This window comes from Acomys minous, assembly GCF_964271855.1.
Source record: "Acomys minous genome assembly, chromosome: 15".
NCBI classification, from domain to species: Eukaryota; Metazoa; Chordata; class Mammalia; order Rodentia; family Muridae; genus Acomys; species Acomys minous.
The window spans coordinates 48,153,911-48,177,089 of record NC_140497.1 but is presented as its reverse complement, the minus strand read 5'-3'; the positions used below and the strand labels follow the sequence as shown (position 1 = coordinate 48,177,089).

The following is a 23,179-nucleotide window of genomic DNA, read 5'->3' as shown; positions in this document are numbered from 1 at the left end:
ACAAAGTCTTAAGAACCAAGGTAAAGTGTGGCCTGAAACAGATGACTGGCCAGAAATAGCAGCACTGTGACTTGAAAATGTTAAACTGTGGGCAACCCCAAAAGAGGAATCGAGTCAGCCAGGAGTGCAGGGCAGTGCTCTGGGAAACGACTTCCTCTCTGTGGAAAGAAAATCAGGTTAAACATAACAGAAGTCACAAGATTGGCCAGCACTGGCAACCTTAGCATGCAAACCACTAAGGACATCACAATGCATCTTGTTGATGATGAGGTGTGTTTTATGATGTCCGGCTGGCTGTCAGCCCCCAGGGGCAAACGATGTAGTGGAGAACACAGTCTAAATTCCTAGCTGGACTCCAGATGGTTTCATCAGACAGAATATACCTTCCTAAGGATGCAAGAATGGCATCAAAGGCATTAGCAGAAGTCACAACATTTTCAACATTTACAGATCCAATAAAATGCAATTTATACTTTTCAAACATTAAGCCAAAGCACCCATCCAAATAGCCCAAACATGAGTAACAGGAATAAATTCATCAAAGGGGCTAATCCTCTCACCAGAGCTATGTGAACAGCCTTGGTTATGCCCTTGTATAACGATGACCCAGTTCTGCATAACTTAGCTACCTGTGTCAACTGACCCAAGAAGTATTTTCCCGTCTGCCCATACACCAAAAATTTCACATCAATGCTGGAACCAAATAGTTTTCAGGACTAGTCCCTGCTTCCCCCAGTCACCTTCAAGTTCATCTTGACAGTTGGCATATTTCTTTATCTCCTAGTTTCCATTTCCCCTTATTTTTTTTAACTCAGTTGTTCCTTTCTCCATTACTAGCAATTGCTTTCTGAAGACTGCTTTTTATAATTTAAGTTTGTATTGAGAGAGGAATCTTTTGGATTAATTTCTCTGACGCTATAGCAAAGTATCGTGAGATAATCAAACTTATAAAGAGAAAATATTTCTCTTGGCTCACACTTTTGGAAGTTTTTTTAATATGAATATTTTTAAAATAATTTTTATTTATTTATTTTTATGTGTTTGGCCTACAGGATATCTGTGTGAGGGAGTCTGATCCACTGGAACTTGAGTTATAGACAGTTGGGAGTTGCCATGTGGGTACTGGGAATTGAACTTGGGTCTTCTGAAAGAGCAAGCAATACTCTTAACCACTGAGCTATTTCTCAGTGCCCCTTTTGGAAGTTCTAAGCCAAGTGACTTGGTTGATTTTGGACCTTTGATGAGCTGCCACATCATCACGATGAAAGAATGTGGCAAAGCAGAACAGCTCATCTCATTTTGTAGCTGGAAGGAAAGGGAGGAGAGGAAGAAAGAAAGATGGAGGGACAGAGGGGGAAGGGAAGGAAAAGGAAAGGAGGGAAGGGGCTGGTATCTCACTACCCTCATGCCCCTGATGATTTAAGAAACTCCCACTAGGTCCCATCTGTCAAAGCTTCCATCACCTCCCAATAGAGATACAGTGGGGACCAAGCATTTAACACATGAGCCTCCAAGGAACATTCTAGATCCAAACGTTACCAATTTCAGTTTGCTGAGTTTCTCTAGAAGGCCAAACATTTATCATTCCCATCAGACAACAACGAACGACCCTGTATAATGTCCCCATTAGAAACTGAAGCACTAAAGAAAAGTATGTGGGGTTCAGCTATTTGGAAGAATATTCTCTTACACAGCCTGCACAAATGTCTTTATCATGAAGCACAAGTTTGCATCTAGGCAGAGGTCACATGGTAACTAGAATTAAGACAGGTTTTAACTTTCACTCTATGTTCTTACCTTTGAAGTATTTCAATGATGAAAGTTCTTTTTATAATTAATTAGGAAAAGGCATGTAAGTTAGAAGCATGTGAAGGAGTTGCCCCTGAGTATACTCAAGCAAGGAAAACATCATATGTCCACTTTTGACCCCGTTTCATCCATAAGAAAATGTGAACGAGATGAGAAAACATTGCTTTATTTTTAATTTAATCAGAGTGGTCAGAATGGTTTCAGCAGTGGCACAGAACAGCTCAATTTAAAAAGCAAGTACTCATTAGCCTAATGGAAGGCCAAGCTGTGATTCTGGCAGAGCATGCTTCAGGGCAAGGCTTCAGAAAATAGGAAATCAGAGGCAATGAAGCTGGGGAAAGTCACACTCCAAAGGTTGCATCTGAGAGGTTATTTATATAACTCCAAGTGAGAATTTGAGGCTCTAATTAGGAAGCCGACTTGAATGTTCCTCTTTGAACTTTCAAAGTATACTTATTTAAACATACAATTCAATATTTATCTTCCTGGCTGAAGGCACAGTCTCCTTCCTGGTGCCCTGCTAATGGCATGCTATTCCCACATCTATAGGCCTCACCCTGCTGTGCATTGTACCTTGACTATTTTCCCCTGATGTCTGCACCCTCCACTCAAGGGAAGCTGCTGCGAATATAAATTACTTTCCTTCTTTATTTTCAGACTACCCAAGAATGACTACAAACAAATACTTGTCAAATTACATGTTGACCTACCCATTCATTGGCTCACTTTGTTTTTATTGTATAAGTACGCAGTACTTAGCAGGCACAACTCCATGGGCTGATGAAAGAAGCATGGGAAAAGTTGGTCAAAGCTTTGCATTTTGCCTTGGTGTGAAGGAGCGCTAATTGGTGTATTATGTCAGTTTGAAGATAGCAGTTACTGCAGAATAGAGACAAAGTTGGGAAAGAAAGAAAGAAAGAAAAGCGGGAAGTTCCAGGGGCCTACATGGCTAAATGGCTATATAGTTTTGGTGGTGGTGTTGTGGTTGTTTTAGGTTGGATTTTTTTTTCCTGAGAAGGCTGAATGGCAAGGAAACATTAAGGAAGAACATGAAAGGAAAGTGAAGGTCAAAGTCAAGTGTCAGAGCAGATCTGCTGTTCCAGAAGCAGAGAGAAATCCACTATAGCTAAAGTAGACCAGTCAGGGGCAAGGAGATGAGCCGTAAAGGACCAAGAAGTGATCAGAATGTACCACGAACCTCGACATTCCTGGTAAAAACATTTCAAGCTTATATTTACATGAAATGACATGACAAACGCCCACTTTCCTCAGAGATGAACCATGCAGAAGAACGAGAATGTTCATTTTGGAGTGAGGGAACATTTAAGGCAGAAGAATGAGTATTTGGATTTGTGAAAATTTCAGGGCATTACCCCCCGGATTTTTTTTAAAAAAGAGAACAAAGGGAATATGTACAGAACCAAAGCTCATTAGCCAGCTGCCCTGCTAGTGTAGAAGCTAGAAGATGATTGCCTGACCAGGGCTCATGAAAGTGGAAGCAACACCAATTGAGTTGGCCAGGTCTACGATTGTGTGCACTTGCTGCCTTCCACGGACAGGGCCTGAGGGAGGCATTAGGTGAATTAACTTTGTGAGCATCACAGGCTGACTGCACTTGCTCAAATCAGGAAACTGAGAGTCACTTAGCAATGGGAACATCTCATGTCCCTTGTGTTCTAGGAACAGCACCATATTTGCAGCCCACATAACATACACAACTGTGCTTCCATGTTAGAGATGGCAGGCAGTACTGATAACAGACGTGGCGTCAATAGAAGAAATGAAAGATAACGGACAAAACTCTGAGCTTGGGTAGTAAGAGACAGAGACTGTGAAGATAGGCAGATTGAATCCATACCGCAATGCAGCCGTTTATAGCTGAAGACTACTGATTTGCAAGCATTGTTTACTATTATTAGAGGGAATGACATTTTTGGAGTGTATTTCAAAGTATTATTAGTATTTTTAACAATTTCCCTTAAGTCTTGTAAAACGTTTACGAATCTTGTGAGGAGGGTTGTTGTTTCCTTTATTCAGAGATGGGGAAGGCACAAAGAAATGTAGTAATATTCTTCTAATCTCATGCCACTAATTTACACAAGATTTGAAACTATATCAGTGACACTAAAGGATGTATGATATGTCTTCTTTCTCTAAATTGTTATTTAACTAAATTTTTAAAAATAATCTCTCTCTCTCCCTCTCTCCTCTCTCTCTCTCTCTCTCTCTCTCTCTCTCTCTCTCTTTCTTTCTCTCTCTCTCTCCCTGAACACATGCAGACCCAATACTATATACACACACACACACACACACACACACACACACACACACACACACACACACACACACACATATATGTATATATCGCCATCTAGTGGCCATCCTAACTTCAGTTTTTGGTGAAATACATATTCAATATTTATCTATAATTGGTAAAATGTGTAAAGAAACTCAGATGCTGTTATACACATATGGAAAAAAACAGTGATCAAACAAATGTGCTTAAAGATTAAATCAAAGACCTGGAGTATTCAAATTATCTTCAACTAAACAGTACACTTATTCTTTGCGCCTAATAAAAACTCTCTTTCCACACTGTATTTGTTTATTCATTCATTTCATGGATTCATTTACACATTACGTATGTTCTATATGCATGTACACACACTAACATATAACTAAATTCTGAGTTCAGGAAGTTTTTGAGACAACTCATTTGTGTCGACAGACACTGGAAAAACATACAAGCATGAGGTTTTATCATATACCTTGACCATTATGATACAGTAGGTTCAAAATTATTGGGATATCAAATAAGTAATCAATTTAGGATTAGGGTAAGGCTGGTGAGTCAGAGGCCAATTCAAGTATTAAACATTTGCATCAGCTGTCTGAGCATTGTCATCGCATCATAATGGAATATTAAATATATCTATGTGCATTCACATTTTCAGTGCACTGTGCCGTGTCTAAGTGTCCTCATTCACAAAATATATGCTGTATTCTCTAACTAGGCTTCCTGAACCCTAAATATCACTATAAAACAGATTGGCTAGGCATGGCGGTACATACCTGTAATCACAGCATTCAGGAGGCAGAGGCAAGACCACAGTGAATTCACAGCCAACCAAGGCCTTGAATTAATACAGTCTATAAAATCTACAAAGAGATAATGTCCAAGTACTGTCTCTTCTTTTGCACCTATACAGTGCACTAGTAGAGCTAATTACAGTGCTGTTCCTCTATGCACATGGAAACAGGTTGGAATAAATAAATTCTGAGACTTCATAACTATTTAGATTTCAAACCAACTTGGTAATGACTTAAAGTTAATTTGGGCATTTTATATATACATTCTCTTTTACCCCAGCCAGTGTCTTCCCAGCCCTTCCAGTTTATCTGTTCTGATATCTTGGCCTTGTAAATAAAATGTGACCAACTTGAATTTATCCTACTAGAGTTCATTATGCCTTCGTAATAGTGCAAAGCACTAAATATTGTTGTACACTTTTAAGTAAAACTAGATACATTTGAGCAAAACACAATAAACTTTAAATATATTTAATTTATCCTGATAAACCTACATAAATATAATTTATCATATTTTAAAATTTTCTTAGTATACGAGAAAAATAGAAAGACAAAACTAAAGTACTAGTTTAATATTTTTACCTGTATTCTAAAGACTAAAATCTAGCACATACGTTTTTTTTTCTTCTTTATTAATTTATTCTTGTTACATTTCAATGGTTATCCCATCCCTTGTATCCTCCCATTCTTCCCTCCCTCCCAGTTTCCCCTTATTCCCCTCCCCTATGACTGTTCCTGAGGGGGATTACCTCCCCCTCTATATGATCATAGGGTATCAAGTCTCTTCTTGGTAACCTGCTGTCCTTCCTCTGATTGCCACCAGGTCTCCCCGTCCAGGGGACATGGTCACGTTTTAAGTTACATTCAATATTTTAAGTACTGGATCTGTTGTTTGAGAAATGTATAAGATTTATCAACTTACATAAGCTTTTAATCCATACAGTAACCAAGAAACATCTATAGTGAGGAAATAAAGTAAAATATTTTATTTAATGGTTGATGGTTCGTTAGTTCTGTCCAGGAAAACCAAATACTCCATGCTCAAATGTTTTCAGACTCAGTCTTAACTTTCTTTCTTTCTTTCTTTCTTTCTTTCTTTCCTTCCTTCTTTCTTTCTTTCTGTCTGTCTGTCTTTCATTATTTATACAGTATTCTGCCTGCATGTCCACCTGTCAGCCAGAAGAGGGAATGAGATCTCATTATAGATGGTTGTGAGCCACCATGTGATTCCTGGGAATTGAACTCAAGACCTTTGGAAGAACAGACAGTGCTCTTAATCTCTGAGCCATCTCTCCAGCTCCTCAATGTTTCTTTTCATAAGGAAACCAAAAGACCCTTCACATTGAATATTATATTTCTGACCATGTCCCCTGGATGGGGAGGTCTGGCGGCACTCATAGGAAGGATAGCAAGTTACCAAGAAGAGATTTGATATTCTAAGAGCATATATAGGGGGAGGAGGTCTCCCTCAATCACAGACATAGGGGAGGGGAGAAGGGAGAAAGTGGGAGGGAGGGAGGAATGGGAGGAAACAGAGGAAGGGCTAATAATTGAGGTGTAATATGAATAAATTAATAAAAAAAGAAATAGTCCCTGTACTGATGTGGCTAAAACTACCACATGCTCTGTCATTCCCAGATGCGATTAAATCAGTCGTTTCAAACCTTCAAATCCATTCTCTAGTGTAACCCAAAGATATGTGTGTGCATCAAAACCAGACTTGCTGTCTGATGATATAAAAAAGACATTTTCATAAAAGACACCTCACAGTGGTGTTTCCCTTGTAAATTTGAAAGTGTTTTACTTTTTATGTTTACTTCTTCCTCCCTAGGACCTGATTGCAGATCTGAAGGAGCAGCTTTCTTCTCACTTCAAAGAAGTGATGGTTGGCCTGATGTACCCTCCACCATCTTACGATGCTCATGAACTCTGGCATGCCATGAAGGTAGTGGATGGTGCTATAATATACCTGCGTCATATACAGGCTAACCTAATGGTACCCCTAGGACAGGGACAGGCTCAGACGTCAACAAAGGATAGACCTTCCTTTCCAACAATGGTGAGATGCTCCTGCAGTTTAAATGATTGCAGAGACAAAAGAGAATAGCTAGCCTACCATGTAACTATGGAAATACGGTGTCAGAAAGAGCCTATCTGGGAAAAGGGAGTCTCTGAGTCAAGTGGCTGGGGCCCAGCTTATTATTTGGTTGTAGAAACTGACAAATCCGGTCACCTTCAAGCTCGGCTCCAACAGGAATGAGTGCGTTAGCTGCTGGGGCTGTTCAGACTTGTCTCTCTTTCATATGTGTTCTCTTGTTGAGGAAGTTGGGTTTAAAGTCATGAGAATCTAGCAAATGTACTTATAAACATTTGGCTCAGAATCAAAACAAAATGCTGAATTGGGGTCGAAATATCAATGGAACTGTTATTTTGTATGAACTTAAAGTAAATGCATACATATGGAAAGTATTCCTCAGGTGCATCAAAATTATACTTCTGAAGGACTAAGATCTTACAGAAAGGTCAATTTCACAAAATAAACTTCAGGCTCTATTGTGTGGGGATGGTGGGGGAGAAAGCCTTTGGCTTCTTTCAAATGTTGGAGGTAAATACCTATAAGACTGTTCAAATCCTTCTATAAAGTGCTTGTCAAAGACCAGATCATCTCAATGTGTGATGGAAATGAGGCAAGAGACAAAAAAAAATTAAAGATACATGGATTTTAGCCATAATATATCGATCAGAATAGTGATTTTTATAAAATTCGGAGGAATTCCATCCAATCATATGTTTTTCAAAATTTACAAGCCAATTCCCATTTCTTGTAAAACTTGTAGAAGGAAACTGTAAGAATGAGGTCTTCTGTTACGGCTGAGAGGAGAACAGCAAGCCGTCTCAGCACGTCAGAGAACGGCAAGGTGTGTCCTGAGGAACCCCTGGACGGGATGTGCTGCCTTTAAGACCATGATTGTAAATTAGTACACTGTATGCTAAAAGATACAGCAAAACACAGCCTGTTTAAAGGCTGAGGCAGTCTGAACACAGGTCCACAGCCAGGGAGAGACAAGCACGGGTCACAAACTCATACTTGATAAATTATGAGACCTATGTTCTAATTTTAAACTGCTGAAGGATTGATAGTCCAGTAACACGTGGAGTTACAATTCCACTCCAGAGGAAAGTGGAAGAACTCAGTGTGTCTTCCCATGTTGATTAGCAATGCCCATAGTTGTTGTAAGTAAATGGACTACATTCCTGCAGATAACATCATCCCTCGGGGGTCATCAAACAGTGAACAGCTGACACAGACCTGAGACTGCACTGATTTTTATCCTGAATGCACTCTCTTTCTCCTCTACTACCTCTAAGAACACCATGAATGCTTTGTCCTATTATCGTACATAAAGTAAGCCATTCTTCCAAATAAAAGCATCTTTATATTTCTCTCTGACTTTTAGGGAGCAGGCACGGATGAGAATTGCCTCATTGAAATATTAGCTTCAAGAACAAATGGGGAGATTTTCCAATTGCGAGAAGCCTACTGTATGCGTAAGAAAATATATAAATATGTATATATTATGCACGTGTACTACCATGCTTTCAAATATCAACCAAAAGTATTCCATGTCATGTATTTTAAATGCTTTTAGGATACTGCTCGGCTTTAATTCTCTGTTGCTGTGGTAAAATTTGACCAAAAGCGAGTGGAAAGAGGCAGTTGACTTGACTTACAGGTTAAGGTCATAACTGATGGGAGTTAGTGAGAAACTCATATGGAAACCTGAGGCAGGAGCTAATGCAGACATTATGGAGAAACACTGCCTACTAGCTTGCCCAGTTATTTGTTTGCTTGTTTGCTAGGCAGCTGAGACCCACCTGCCTAGAGATGACACCATCCACAATAGGCTGCATCCTCCTACCTCAATTAGCAAACAAGAAGTTTCCTCTACAGATGTGCCCCCATGCCAGGATGAAGGAATAAATTCTTTATGTGATGTTTGCTCGTCCCATAGCTGTCAGGATGGCAACAAGATTAGACATGACAGGCACCTCCTACGATTAAAACATGACTCACTAGAGTAGAACAGAGGTTTTCGGCACCCTGGAGTAGGTGAAAAGGAAGAAGATTTTGATCAACTGGTATACTGTGACAGTTATATTGGAGGAATAAAGTTCTGATATTCTGCTGCACAGTACAAGGAAGAGAAATAATAATAACTTACTTTATACCTCAATGTAGCCGGCAGAGAGGAGTGACTGTACCAAATAGTAATGGTAAGTAGTGAATAGCACTACACAAGGTATTCAAGAGTTGAAACATTATATTGTACCATATAAATATATACAATTATATATTGACCAGAAAGCTAAAATGCAGGAGACAACAAATATAACGAAGTAATATGACTCACTCAAAATTGATGTCTTCGTTAAATAAAATTGATGATTATCACACTGAAAATAAAATAATTCCCCAGAAATTCAAGCAAATTTTGCTCAAGTACGATTACAGGTATCTATAAGGCACATGCTTTAGTGTGACAGGAGGTACCCAGGAGCTCGATTCAGGGACTTGCTGCTCTTTACCCAAGAGGCACCTTCAATATAAACAAAATACAGCAAACAGTGACCATTGCTCATGAAATACATCTTTTTACTTTACATAAATGTCACCTCCCCACCTAAAAAGAAATGGCACCATCCCAAAAAGTTACCTCAAAATCAAACATTTTCACATTTTTAAATAAAAATATGATTATTTTCATTTTCAAGATGTTGCAATGCCTTAATTTCCATCCTGTTGTGTATTGTGAACATTGAGCCGTCTTCATGGCTACTTTTTTTTTTTTTTACACTTCTGAACAAGATCAAAATTTTCCCAAGTGGAATGAAGTGAGAATTTTCACTTGAGAACTAAAATGATTTAGAGCACCTGGGAAAATGGTTAGCCTAGCCAACAGCATACAGCATGGAACAAAGGAATCTGGCTTTACAGAAAGAGCTGTTGTGACCTCCAAAGTTCTCTTTCAATGTTGGCTCAGAATGACCTGTTTAGTAATCCAGTACTACCTTGATATGACTATAGTTAATATGCAGTTGTCTTTATCATAGTTCTGGTACAAAAATCAGCCAACTGATTGATGGCTCCTCATGCTTAACACTCAGGAGCGTTATCTATGTACATCCCATTGACACGAGGTTCTGTAAGGAGTCATGCTTTTAACACGAATGTTTTACTGCCCAGATTACAGCAACAACCTTCAAGAGGACATTTATTCAGAGACCTCGGGACACTTCAGAGATACGCTTATGAACTTGGTGCAGGTATGATTTTGCAAAATCTTACCATTTTACACTCTTTTTAAAAAAGAGACACATTCACTCTTACTAAATTGAAGAGAAAGCCCAGTATATTTTAATTCATGCATACACTCTATGTAATAACAATTACTATCAGCCAAATCTAAGTGACTTAACATAAAACTTGACTTACACATGTTATAAGTACGATTGTGTACCAACTCTGTACTAAAATATTCTAAATCTGCTATATTCCAGATTACTACAAATACATATATGTGTATAAGTGATTATTTAGAAAACTTAAATTTTTATTTTTTATCTAAAGCTCCAGATTTTTTTTAATTAAAATATTCCATTTTTATGTGTACGGGCATTTTGTCTTAATGTATATCTGTGTACCACATGTATTCCTGGTGCCAACAGGTGTCAGACAAAGAAATACCATGAAACTGAGGTTACAGATGGCTGTGACCCAGCACATGGATGCTAGAAATTGAATCGAGGTCTTTAGGAAGAAAAGCTAGTGTTTTTAATCACTGAGTTGTCTCTCTAAACCTGTGTTCTATTTTTTAAACTTCTACATGGGTTGGAGCATATGACATTTCCCAGGCTGCTACTCTGTACTGATTGTTATGTAGTAAGTGAGTTTAGTTTCTCATATAGTGCAACAAAATCATTTTGTATAATACAAATATTCTTATAAGTGGTTAACAAATAAAAAAGCAAAGAGTATGGGGTTAAGATATTTATAGCTTAGCAATAAAATGATTTCATAACCAGGGCAAGTTCTTCTATGTCTAGCAGCACAAAAAAGTGTGTGTGTGTGTGTGTGTGTGTGTGTGTGTGTGTGTGTGTGTGTGTACAGTGTGTGCAGTGATTGTCCAAGAAGCCAGAACATTGAATTAGCTCCTATTGTATATTATTGACAACAAAAGACCTCAGTGCTACTTATACAAATTCCATTATACTATACATTACTTAAAAAGACCCTTACTTCTAATAAAAAATATATTTTGTCATTTATCTTCTTTTTCTCTAATGACTAAATGGTATGTAATTATTTCTATCCAATTACCATTTCTCAAAAACATTCCCCATGTTCTCACTGTAATAATAGTAATATTTTAAAGTATCGTTATCTTTTAGTTTATGTCTGCTTTTGAATGAGCCTGTCATCCTTTTGAAGAAAGACATTCAGGAATTCAAGTAGAGTCCATGTTCTGCATTAAATAGTAAAAATGCAAAACCTCACAGTTTCAGAAGACAACTTAAAGGCTGTGAGCTTTTCTTTCATTTTATGAAGTGTATATTATGGTGTGTATGGTTTTGGTACTTGTGGTGTGTGTGTGTGTGTGTGTGTGTGTGTGTGTGTGTGTGTGTGTGTGTGTGTGTGTGTTTCATGGCATGTGTCTAAAATCATTTCTAAATCTACAGACCTTTACTTTACACATCAAAACCATAGTCCCACAATTAGAAAAACCAATTTCTTAAAGTCAAAGAAACAAATAATGATAATAATGCACTAAAAGTCATTTAATTTCATACATGTGCAGTGAAGAAAAGAATCACTGCCTTTGAAGAAGGAAACAAAAAGAAGTGTCCTTTACAGTAAAGTAAGGAGAGGACGGCCAGGGACGCACACTCTTTTTGTTTCACTATTTTTTATATATATTTCAAGATTAATATAATTACATTGCTTCTACTTTCTCCTTCTTCCTTCCAAAACCTCCAATATACCCTCCTTGTTCATTTTTTAACGCGGGGCCACATTTTCATTAATTATTTTTACGTGTGTGTATGCATGTGTGTGTATTCCTAAATATACAACCAGCTCAGACTGTGTAATGCTACTTGTGTGTGTCTTTTCTGAGACCTGAAGAAAAACAAAGGAGCACGCCAAGGATACCCACAGCCACATTCTCCCTGTTGAATGCCCCGATAAAAACACAGTGTGACACTATGACACTGCATGCCTTCCTTCTTTTCTCTGTTGCTGATGACTGCACATTCCTGATTTTTCTTAATTAATATGTACTTATGAGGGTGACACATGCGTACCACCATGCCAGAATAAACGTCAGGATAGAACTTCTGGAAGCTTGTTCTCTCCTTCCACTATGTGGGTCCTCGGGATCAAAATCATGTCAGCAGCTTAGCAATAAGTAGCAATGGACCCAGTTCACCAGTTCCCTGGCTTGTTTTTAAACCAACATGTTTCCGTGCCTATCTTGTAAACTAACTGATGTAGCCAGCACATTGCTCATGTCCTTTATTACTCTCGGCTTCCTGTGGAGAGGTGCCATGGAGTCTATCATCCTTGGCAGCTGAATTTGGACAAACTTACAAGGACCAATAGCTTAATCAAAAACTGAACAGTCCACTCTTTTTTACTATTATTAAATGGTATTCACATTGCATCCTGATTGTCACTCCCTCTCTTGTATCTTCCAGTTCCCACCCTCCCTCCCTCTTCTGACCTGTTCCCCTCCCCTAGACTGCTAATGGGGAGGGGGCCCTCCTCCCCCACAGTCTGTTCACAGTCTATTAGATCTCGTCAGGGTAGTCTCCATCCCCTTCTTCTGTGTGTCCTCAAAACTGCTCTGCCAATGGGCAGTGATCAAATCTCAGGCACCAGAGTTTGTGTCAGAGGCAGTTATCGCCTCTCCCCCGTTCCCACACACATGAAGAATGAAGGGGGGTCCATCAGCTAAGTCTGAACAGGGGTCTAGGTACACTGCATGTATTGGCCTTGGTTGGTATACCAGTTTTTGCATGGTCCCCCGAGTTCAGATCCACCAGCCTTGATGGTCTCCCTCTGGAGCTTCTAACCCCTGTAGGTCCTTACACACACACACACACACACACACACACACACCTTCCATACAACTCTCAGCAGTCTGCCTGGAGTTCAGCTGTGAGTCTCAGTATCTGGCCCGAACCCCTGCTGGGTGGGTTTCTCAGAGGACTTCTATGTTGGGCTAATATCCACATATAAGTGGGTATATACCATGCGTATCTTTCTAGGTCTGGGCTATATTACACAGGATGATCTTTTCTAGTTCCAACCATTTGCCTTCAAATTTCAAGATTTTCTTTTTTTTCATGGCTGAATAGGATTCCATTGTGCAAATGTAAACGCCACCAAACCAAATAACCCAATTAAATAATGGGGTACAGAGCTAAACAGAGAATTCTTAAAAGAGGAATATCGAGTGGCTGAGAAACATTTAAAGAAATGCTCAATGTCCTTAGTCATCAGGGAAATGCAGATCAAAATGACTCTGAGAGTCCACCTCATATATGTCAGAATGGCTAAGAAAAAAAAAAAATTCAAGTGCCAGCACATGCTGGTGAGGAAGCAGAGAAAAGGGAACACTCTTCCATTGCTGGTAGGAGTGCAAATTTGTACACTTTGGAAATCAATCTGGCACTTCCTCAGAAAACTGGAAATAGTGCTACCTCAGACCCAGATATTCCACCCCTGGCCATAAACCCAAAAGATGCTCCATCATACAAGGACATTAGCTCAACTATGTTCATAGCAACTTTATTCATAATAGCCAGAAACTGGAAAAAACCTAGATGTCCCTCAATCAAAGAATGGACAAAGTCCACTCTTTTTTGAACGTGGGTTTCTGACGTCTTTAAAAATAAACAATCCGGAAACCTAGGAAGAATGAAGACCTACCCACTCCCAGTTGGATTCATGCCCAATTATGTGTACTTCGATCTTACTGAGATGTATGCCTTTAAGGACAATTTTTTTTTTTGCATCTTTGCATCCCCAGTATGTCTCTTTATTTCCAACTTCAGGGCTCTTAAATGAGAAAATTAGCCTATTTTAACTGCAAGACCAAATTATAATAATATGTTCTTCTTTTCACACACTCTGCAACTCTCAAGTCACATAGTTTGGTATCTATAAGAAATTTCCCCTTTCCAACAGATAAAAGAGTCAAATTTCTAAACTTTCTCCTCTTTAACATCTGTCTGCAAAACAACTAATTACTTACTGGATCTCATCTCCTGCTCCTAATGCATGCTTAAAGTCCTAGGACAAGTTCCCTTTCTCAAGGTCCCATGAAGACCAGGACAGAGCGTCTCTCCTCATGGGCTCAGAGTCCTTTCATCTTCTTATCTCTACATTCTTTATGTCACTCCGACCTCAAGACTTAACAACACAGTGGAGGGTTGTAATTAGTGCATTTTTTTTCTCTCATTGGCTAAATCTAAATCAAATCTGCACAATTTAATGCCAGGACAGGCTGAATAAGTTATTCCCAGTGGTTTTGTCTTCAGAGAGCTTGGTGATCATCTACATTGAGCATCAGAGTTGAAACAAAGATATGATTTTCTTTAATCACTTCTACCACTACCACCACTACTACTATTTCTGCTATTGCTGCTGCTACTATTGCTGGTGTGTGTGTGTGTGTGTGTGTGTGTGTGTGTGTGTGTGTGTGATGTGAGGCAAATGCACCAGGGCACATGTATGGAGGTCAAAGCCGTTATTTTTCTCCTTCCATCTTTACTTGGGCTCCAGGATTAAATCAGGGAGCCAAGCATGCACAGCAGGCGCTTTTACTCTCTGAACCATCCTGAGAGCCTTCTTGTCCTCTTTCACGTCAAATGTATTCTATCACTCCACTTCACACCTCCTCTTCCTGAGAACCATTTTTCTCTACCTCATGTTGTGTTTCCCTTTCTAGCTTCCTCTGTCTTTCATGCACACATACAGACACATAGGAACATACACACAGAGTTAACTTGGTTTATTATTCATTTTGGTTTCATAAGCAAAGAAGTTAACATTATGAATTATTTCTGCCTTGTCTAAGAATGATGGGTATGCCTAAAAAATAGCCAAAGTGAAAAAATTAATTATTCCTTTGAAACAATGACAACGTATGAGGTTTTATTCATTATAGTTTTAGGTAGTTTTAATTATTTCTTTTACTTTTGAGATTATAGCTATATCATTTCCTTTCTCCATTTCCTCCTTCCAAATCTTCCCATATCTTCCTCGTTGCTCTCTTTCAAATTCATGACCTCTTTTTTACATTAGTTATTGTTACATGTATGTATATGTCCATGTTAATGTATGTGTGTATGTATGCATATGTACATGTGTATGTATATGTGTGTATATATATGTATACACACATATTTTTCTAAATATAATCTCTTCTGTAAACTACAACTTCATCTTCCCCCCTTTTCTTCTACTGATACAACTTTGCATCTCTTTTGGGGTGTATTAACATGCCCAACGACAGGAAATATGGTCCCCTTTAATGAGTGTTTTTGTACTTAACACTTCATGCTGTAATTCTTACAAATTTTACATCATTCAACTAAAGGATGAAAAATATAGAATACACACATGAGAACAAACCAATAGGGGCGGGAGAGATGGTGCAGTGGTTAAGAGCACTGTCTGCACTTCCAGGAGTCCTGAGTTTAATTCCCTACAAATACATGGAGGATCAGAACCATCTATAATGTGATCTGATGCCCTCTTCTGGCATGTAGGTGTATATTCAAATACAGCACAGAACATAATGATGTATATGGGTGAATATGCAATGGTGATAACATTATGTCATATACTAACCCAAGAAATTTTATTTACATAAGCATAAAAATGGAGAACACTTTTCAGAAACTGCTAATGAAGGCAAATATTAGTGACTTCTCATGGGGGAAAACTGTTAGTGATCAGTTAGATTCTTCCAAATTTCTCAATTAAAAAAAAAAATCAGGGACATTGTCCAGCCTTGATATGAAGGCTTTTCTTTTATCTTAATGTATCTTGTTTTATCATGTTTGGCTCTCTTGAAGGCCTTCTCTTTTCTGAAGAGTAAATCAATAAGAATTTTTTATTTGAAAATGAGATATATTAACAAGTCAATGTATTGACCCATTATTTGCACTAAAATTTTCATTTTATATAAAGTCATTGTCACCAATATCAAGAAAAAATTTAATATATTTTATTAATTTATTCATATTACATCTCAATGGTTATCCCATCCCTTGTATCCTCCCATTCTTCCCTCCCTCCCATTTTCCCCTTACTACCCTCCCCTATGGCTGTGACTGAGGGGGACTTCCTCCTCCTGGATATGCTCATAGGGTATCAAGTCTCTTCTTGGTAACCTACTATCCTTCCTCTGAGTGCCATCAGGCCTCCCCATCCAGGGGACATGGTCAAATATGGGGCACCAGAGTTCGTGTGAAAGTCAGACCCCACTCTCCCCCCAGTTGTAGAGAATATCCTGTCCATCGGCTAGATATGGGTAGGGGTACGAAGTTTATTGGACATATTGTCCTTGGTTGGTGGCATAGTTTGAGTATTGTACTTGGTGTTGGTGTCTCTGGGTTTGTTTTGAAGTACTCTTGGTGAGTACCTAGTTTATAAAGCTGCCCCTATTAGCAGCCTTAACTAATCAAGACCTGGAGTGAGAATTTTAAATTCTAGTAACATATAAAATAAATAATGGACCTCAGTTTATCATCACCTAAATAAAGATATTTGATTAAAGTGGCAAACCAATATTACTTTGATTTGAAATGGAAATTTGTCTTTTATGAGAAAATAACTATATAATGTTTTAATATATACTCATTTCCATGTCAATAGCTCATTTCCAAATTTTAAATTTCATGAGGTAAACATTTACTTCATTTTTATTTTTATTTCATTCATGCTTGCCACAACACACTTGTAAGAACTGGGAGAGCTACTTGTAGAAGTTAGTTTTCTCCTAGAGCATGGAGGTTCTAGGGATCAAACTCAGGTCATCAGGTTTGTGGACAAGCACCCTTAGCCCCTTGAACCATCTTGCTGGCCCTCATGAGCTTAATTTTAGTTAAAACATTCTATAAATTTAGAGGAAGGGTAATTTTACCTAGATTAATGATATTATATAATGTAAATTAAAGCAACAGTTTCCATTCAGAGATTCTTCTATACAATTATATTATAGTTGAGCAAGAAGAAAAATCTATCTGTCCACCTGCATGCCTGCCCTTGAGTCTGTCTGTCGATCATACACATGCATGTGTGTGTTTCTGTCTCTCTATCTCAGTCTGTGTGTGTGTGTGTGTGTGTGTATGTGTATGTGTATGTGTGTGTGTGTGTGTGTGTGTGTATGTGTATGTGTGTTATGTGTGTGTTTGTGTGTGTGTATGTGTGTGTGTGTGTGTATGTGTGTGTATGTGTGTATGTGTGTGTGTATGTGTGTGTGTATGTGTGTATGTGTGTGTATGTGTGTGTGTGTATGTGTGTGTGTGTGTGTGTTTGTGATCTTTCTAGCATCTATATCTTTTATCTATTTATTATTTGTCTGTCTATCATATCAACTAATTTTTGTGTATTTAAGGTAAAAAATAAATTGACAAGATAAAGTATTAATTCTTAAATTTGATACTTGAAATCTAAACACTCTCCTTCTCTGTCTCTCTCTGTCTATCTCTCTCTGTCTCTGTGTCTCTGTCTCTGTCTCTGTCTCTCTCTCTCTCTCTCTCTCTCTCTCTCTCTCTCTGTGTGTGTGTGTGTGTGTGTGTGTGTGTGTGTGTGTGTGTGTATAAAACCTTGAAGCAGCATGAGGTATAGTAAAACTTTCAACATAATAAAATGAGTGTGAATTGAAACAGATTTTGCGGGCAGCAAGAAAAATGTAGCTAATTTACCACTTTATTAAAATTTACTTGCTTCATATTATTTTTCACTTTACTTGTTCCTTTTCCTTAACATTTTGTACATACAAACAATGTTTATTTAATACTATATGCTTACATAGTTTCAGGGTACATTATCCTCAAAATGCTAAACACAAAACAAGAAAATAATGCATATTTCCTGGGGACTAGTGAACTCATAATAGAAAATTAAGATAACAGATTTCACTAATACAAATTTAATATGGTCTTATTTATTTATTTATTTATTTATTTATTTATGTTGAAGTGTGGAAGTTCCGTGATGGTTCAGTTTTTACTGAACTATAGACTTTTAAATACTTTAAGAAAAAGTTGTTAAATTTTTATTTCTATATTTAATTATTTTATTTAATTTCATTTCTTCATTTAATTTCTTGTGGTCACTGATTTGGAATTTATGATTTCCATTCATTTGGGAAGTTGAGAGTTGACTGGGTCTCTGGATCACTGTGAGTTGATAGCCTCTATCCAGACAGCTGTGAAATATTACAGTTTAGATTGATCTCATCTGTCCTTTTTCTCTACCATACCCCGGTAGGTATCTATGCTCTCCCTGTCTCTGCTTCTTTCTTTTTCCCTCTTACACATGTGCTACATGCACACTTGCACACACACACACACACACATACACACTCTTACACTAAAGGAAATGGATAGATGATAGGTAGTTAGGTAGATAGATGATTGATAGATAGATAGATAGATAGATAGATAGATAGATAGTAAATGATACATGCATACATACATGAACAGTCAATTTGCCATTTCTTCTTCCTCTATTATAGTTCAGTTGTGTATCTTTGGATTTCTCACTTGATCTTTTTGAGAGTCAGACTGCTGCTCACTGAATTAATGAATACGCGCTAATTCTCGCGGATCCTCCATGACGCAAATATTCAAATGCTCCTCAGGTGAAGCAATCATGCTATCTCGCCCTGTGTGCTCTCTCACTTTCAGAATCAAAAGAACGAAAACTCATAGATTCCGATCCTTGAACACCATTAAAATTCAGGCACAGCCCCCTGGCATTTCAGTGAAGACAGGGTAATTAGAACACAGGAGCTGCAAAGGGTAGAAATCACTGCTCTGATTCTGGGAGGGAAATCTTGAATTTAGTCAACTCTGGGGTTTTCTGCCAAGAAGCAACTGAGGGGGACCACACACTCCTTGAAAACTGATGCCAACAATTAAGCTGGCCCACAGCACTTCCTGAGTGCTTTCATTGCAGTGGATCTGTGGAGGGTCTAATTATCCACCCAATAACGAAGGATTAGTCCCTTGGAGATTAATTAATCAACATGTGCAAATTACATTGTGGATAAGTGCTTTCTCAAAGAGAAGAAGGGAAGCAACCAGATTAAGCACTCCAGCCCCACTCCTCATTTGGCTCCCGGGATTCTCCTGAGAATCCTTTCTGAAATCTGCACAGTGAGGCATCCAGGGCATCACTGCTGCCACCCTTCTTTCTGTAACCATCTGTAGTCAGTTTATCAGCTCAAGCATTTTGAACCAGGTTCTCTTGCTTTTAACCTCTTTCGTTTTTATCTTTCCCATTACTCAGACCCTCTACTCACGACACCCACATACCAATGGACACCCCTCCCTCCTGCAAGGTAAACATGCAAGAGCTCAGGTAAATAGAACTGCAGAAAGTCTCTAAGTAATTCGCACAGTCTCCACACATGCTAGAGTTTACTCAGCTGCATGGTTAAAGACCACACTTCAAAGACCCAGAAAAGAAACATAAAAGTCTGACACCCAAAAAACACTCTTTGTCTCACCTATAAGGAGTACTTCAGTACCTACAAAGTGACCAATATAATTTCTGACAACTGGGAATTATATGTAAACAAAGCTTCCGGGTCTTATGAAATCTATCAAAGTAAATTATAGTATAAAACACTTACGAATGAGGGCATTATAAAGACCTCTTGAAAGTAATGGCAAATATAACCAATCAGGATGTGGCAGACAGGAATTACAGGGCTGGGCAGAGAGGGTAAGTTGCATTTTTGTATACCTTGGTCAGACTAGATCCTCATTAAACATATGAGATTTATTATGATTTCTCTCCCCTCCCCAAAAATATATTTTCAAAAGAAACAATTGGAAATTATTTGACGAAGGATAAATTATGATCCAACTTTACTCCCAATAAATGAAAAGTAATTCAAGCACATGTTTAAGATATAAACAAGTATACAGATGAAAGAGTGGATCAAGGAACAAAGAGATGTAATAAGGTCAACAGTCAAAATACAGAACTGAGTGAAAAGTCCAAGGCAAGATAAGAAGAGGTTAAAAAGCAACAAGTGGTAAGGATAAGTCAAATCCTGCAGCCTATATACACACAGAACTTTATATGGGGCTTAGGTAAACATTTTCTAGGCTTCTAAGAAGATGCCCACTATGATGTTACACTTTATGATATTAACAATGAATTTTATATTTAATAAAACAAGCGTCAAACCAGAAGCCTGAATGAAGTAGAAACCTAGTATATAATGTAAATTGTGAGCCATATGGCAGCATAGTAAGAATCAAGATTGCTCATGGATGTGTTTTGGGGACAGCGTCTGGGCTAGTTACTGGGGAATTTTATATGAAACATAAATAAACAAAATAAACAAAAATAAAAGAAACAAAATACAAATTAAAAATCTAATATGACTCAGGTTTTTAATCTGAGTAATAAACATGGAGTGGTCATCCACTGAGATTGAAAAACCGGAAGGTAGAGCAGTAGCTGGCTGTTGAGCATATGGGATATCATACATAGAACAGACATACGTAACGCCAAGTTCTGTAAGAGACTCATTCCAGCTAGAAAATTTGAGTGTCATTACAATATAGACAGAATTTAAACCCATATCAATAGCTGGGACTGGAAGACTAGGGAGAGTAAAGGCAGACAAGAAAACACAGGCACTGTGGTGAAGGGGTTCACCAGGTTAAGAGATTGAATATTAAGAGGAACCAGTTCTTGAGACTGGGGAGTTTTCAGTGAAACAGAAACAAAGATATGATGTCTACATACAAGCACTATGAAGAAAAAGGATGAAATTCCACCAAACCCTGCTGAAAAGTCAAATGAGATTAAAAAAAAACACACACTAATTGTTACTGTGATAAGCACAGAAAATAAAAAGTATACATTGACAGAAGATGTAATGTAATTCTTTTCACATTTTTGTAAATTAAAATCATTAGAGAAAATTTGAAAGGGAGCCCACGGATATTGTTTGTAAAGAATGGGTTTCAGTATGGTAACTAGATCCCAGAGCAAGTCCAGCTACTGGTATCTAATAATTGTCCTCCTTTAACTCTCAGACCTGGAGCAGTTGATGTAATAACTTTAAGTCCATTCATTTTTATCCTTAAAATAAGATGAAGAAATGTAAGACCTCTATGGACCATGTGTGAACTGTAACAAACTCGTGACTTAAAGATAAAATACCCATAATCCCACTAGGCAGTAAAATCATGTTCATTATTTAGATGCTGCCTTCTGTTCCTAAATTTTTCAGGGCTACAAATTTAGTCATAAGAAAGTGTTAATTTGTTTCTCTATGAATAATTGAGCTTTCCTAGATGTGTATAGGTTTGTGTTAGCAAAAAATAGCTTAATATTTCATTTGAAATGATAAATTTAATCCACACAATACTCTGAACAGTCAAAATGTATGGGTGCACATCCAATCTCTTTGATGCTTTTATTGAGTCGATGGCTCAACTCTCAAAGTTCTTGACATCACCTCTTCTGTTCAAGATGCTACTAGGTGAAAAGATAAATATATGGCTTATAGACAGTGATGGTGTGCTCAAATAGGAAAGAGATTTCCTGCATCTGGGCTAATCTTGACTATAAAAAGACAAGTATAGGAAACCACGAATATATAATGTAAGGTTTTAAAGCCCATTAAATAGATGGATGCTTCTCAGTATCTTTACAAATGTACAGCTAGTTTAAAATGATTCTTTCTCTGTCTCTGTTTGGTCCTAAGTTAGTTAACCTGACCTTTACCTCCCTGGGATATGAGGAATCCCCCTATGGTCTTTTCCTGCCCCCCATGCAGTTCTAATCAATGTTATCTCACTATAACCTTTGAAATACTCTGTCCTTTTAATGATCATGTACAGCGCTGGTGTTCAAGCTTCAACGCCAGTTCCTCTAGCAAGAAGCAGGTCAGAAAATTTCGGTCCTGTCCATGCTATTTAGAAATTGAGACTTATTCATGGGGACTAAATTCAATATTATCCCAGCCATGCACATGCAGCACACACACACACACACACACACACACACACACACACACACACACACACACACGCACACGCATGCACACACACACACACACACACACACGCACACACATGCATACACACACACGCACACACAGGCACACATGCATGCACACATACAACTTTGTCTATCTCCTAATATCATTGACTCCATGGGCCTGATCGCATTTCATGACCGGGAAAAGGCACCTCATCCTTAGTGTTCTCTCATAAATAGTAATCTTCTCTTCCATACTTTGGCTGAAAACATGAAATAAATTCTAATCACAAACCCCTCTCTCCTCTCTTGCTTGACCCCAGAGACTACTGGGTGTGCACTGACCAGTGTGCCTTCCTTCTGCTTCAGACACCAAATGGACTCTCGGATGTCCACATGATAAGGAACTGGGGGTTGGACAATGGTAAATGAATTCTTATTTGCAAAGCCTAGGTTTCATCAATATTTTGTTGTCGCATAAAGCAGGCTTTATAAGGCAGACACTACTTTGTCTACACCATTGCACTAAGAGTATTAAGCTCCATCACTACCGCCTCTGACAAGGGATGCATGATCAGCTTGATAGCAGAAACACGCCTCAAAGAGAAGTGAAAAGTGGAAAACATTTCACTGTGGTTCTCCAAGTACCTCTGTTGTGAAGAAAAGCTCAAAATGAAACTCCTTATAAAACTACATAGCCATTTCTCATGTGTTGAAGTATCCAGATAGTAAGAGAGATGGGTAAAGAATCACCAGTGTCTGATGGTTCAGGGATTTTTGTCCTATGTGTCTGTGTACTGAGACTATCTAAAAGAAGATCCCTGCTTGTTTCGCAGGGCAACAGGGAGGAAGGCTACTCAGATCCTGCCATGGCTGCTCAGGATGCGATGGTAACTGAGCCTGACTCTCCTCCTGACTAACAGAGCCTTTGGTAAAGTGCGGCTGCCCCTGATGCTCCTTCCTGGCTGTGTG

At 38.3% G+C, this 23,179-nt stretch overlaps 1 protein-coding gene across 1 annotated transcript in view; it reads left to right on the top strand.

Annotated features, from left to right (window-relative positions):
* The window catches only part of ANXA10 (annexin A10), a 72,083-nt gene that overhangs the window by 40,057 nt on the left and 8,847 nt on the right, over window positions 1-23,179 (top strand). Inside the window, exons 4-7 of the mRNA XM_084759536.1 lie at window positions 6,731-6,844; window positions 8,358-8,448; window positions 10,145-10,224; window positions 23,044-23,097. Coding sequence (XP_084615662.1) covers window positions 6,731-6,844; window positions 8,358-8,448; window positions 10,145-10,224; window positions 23,044-23,097 — 339 coding nt within the window. The remainder of the gene's footprint in view (window positions 1-6,730; window positions 6,845-8,357; window positions 8,449-10,144; window positions 10,225-23,043; window positions 23,098-23,179) is intronic.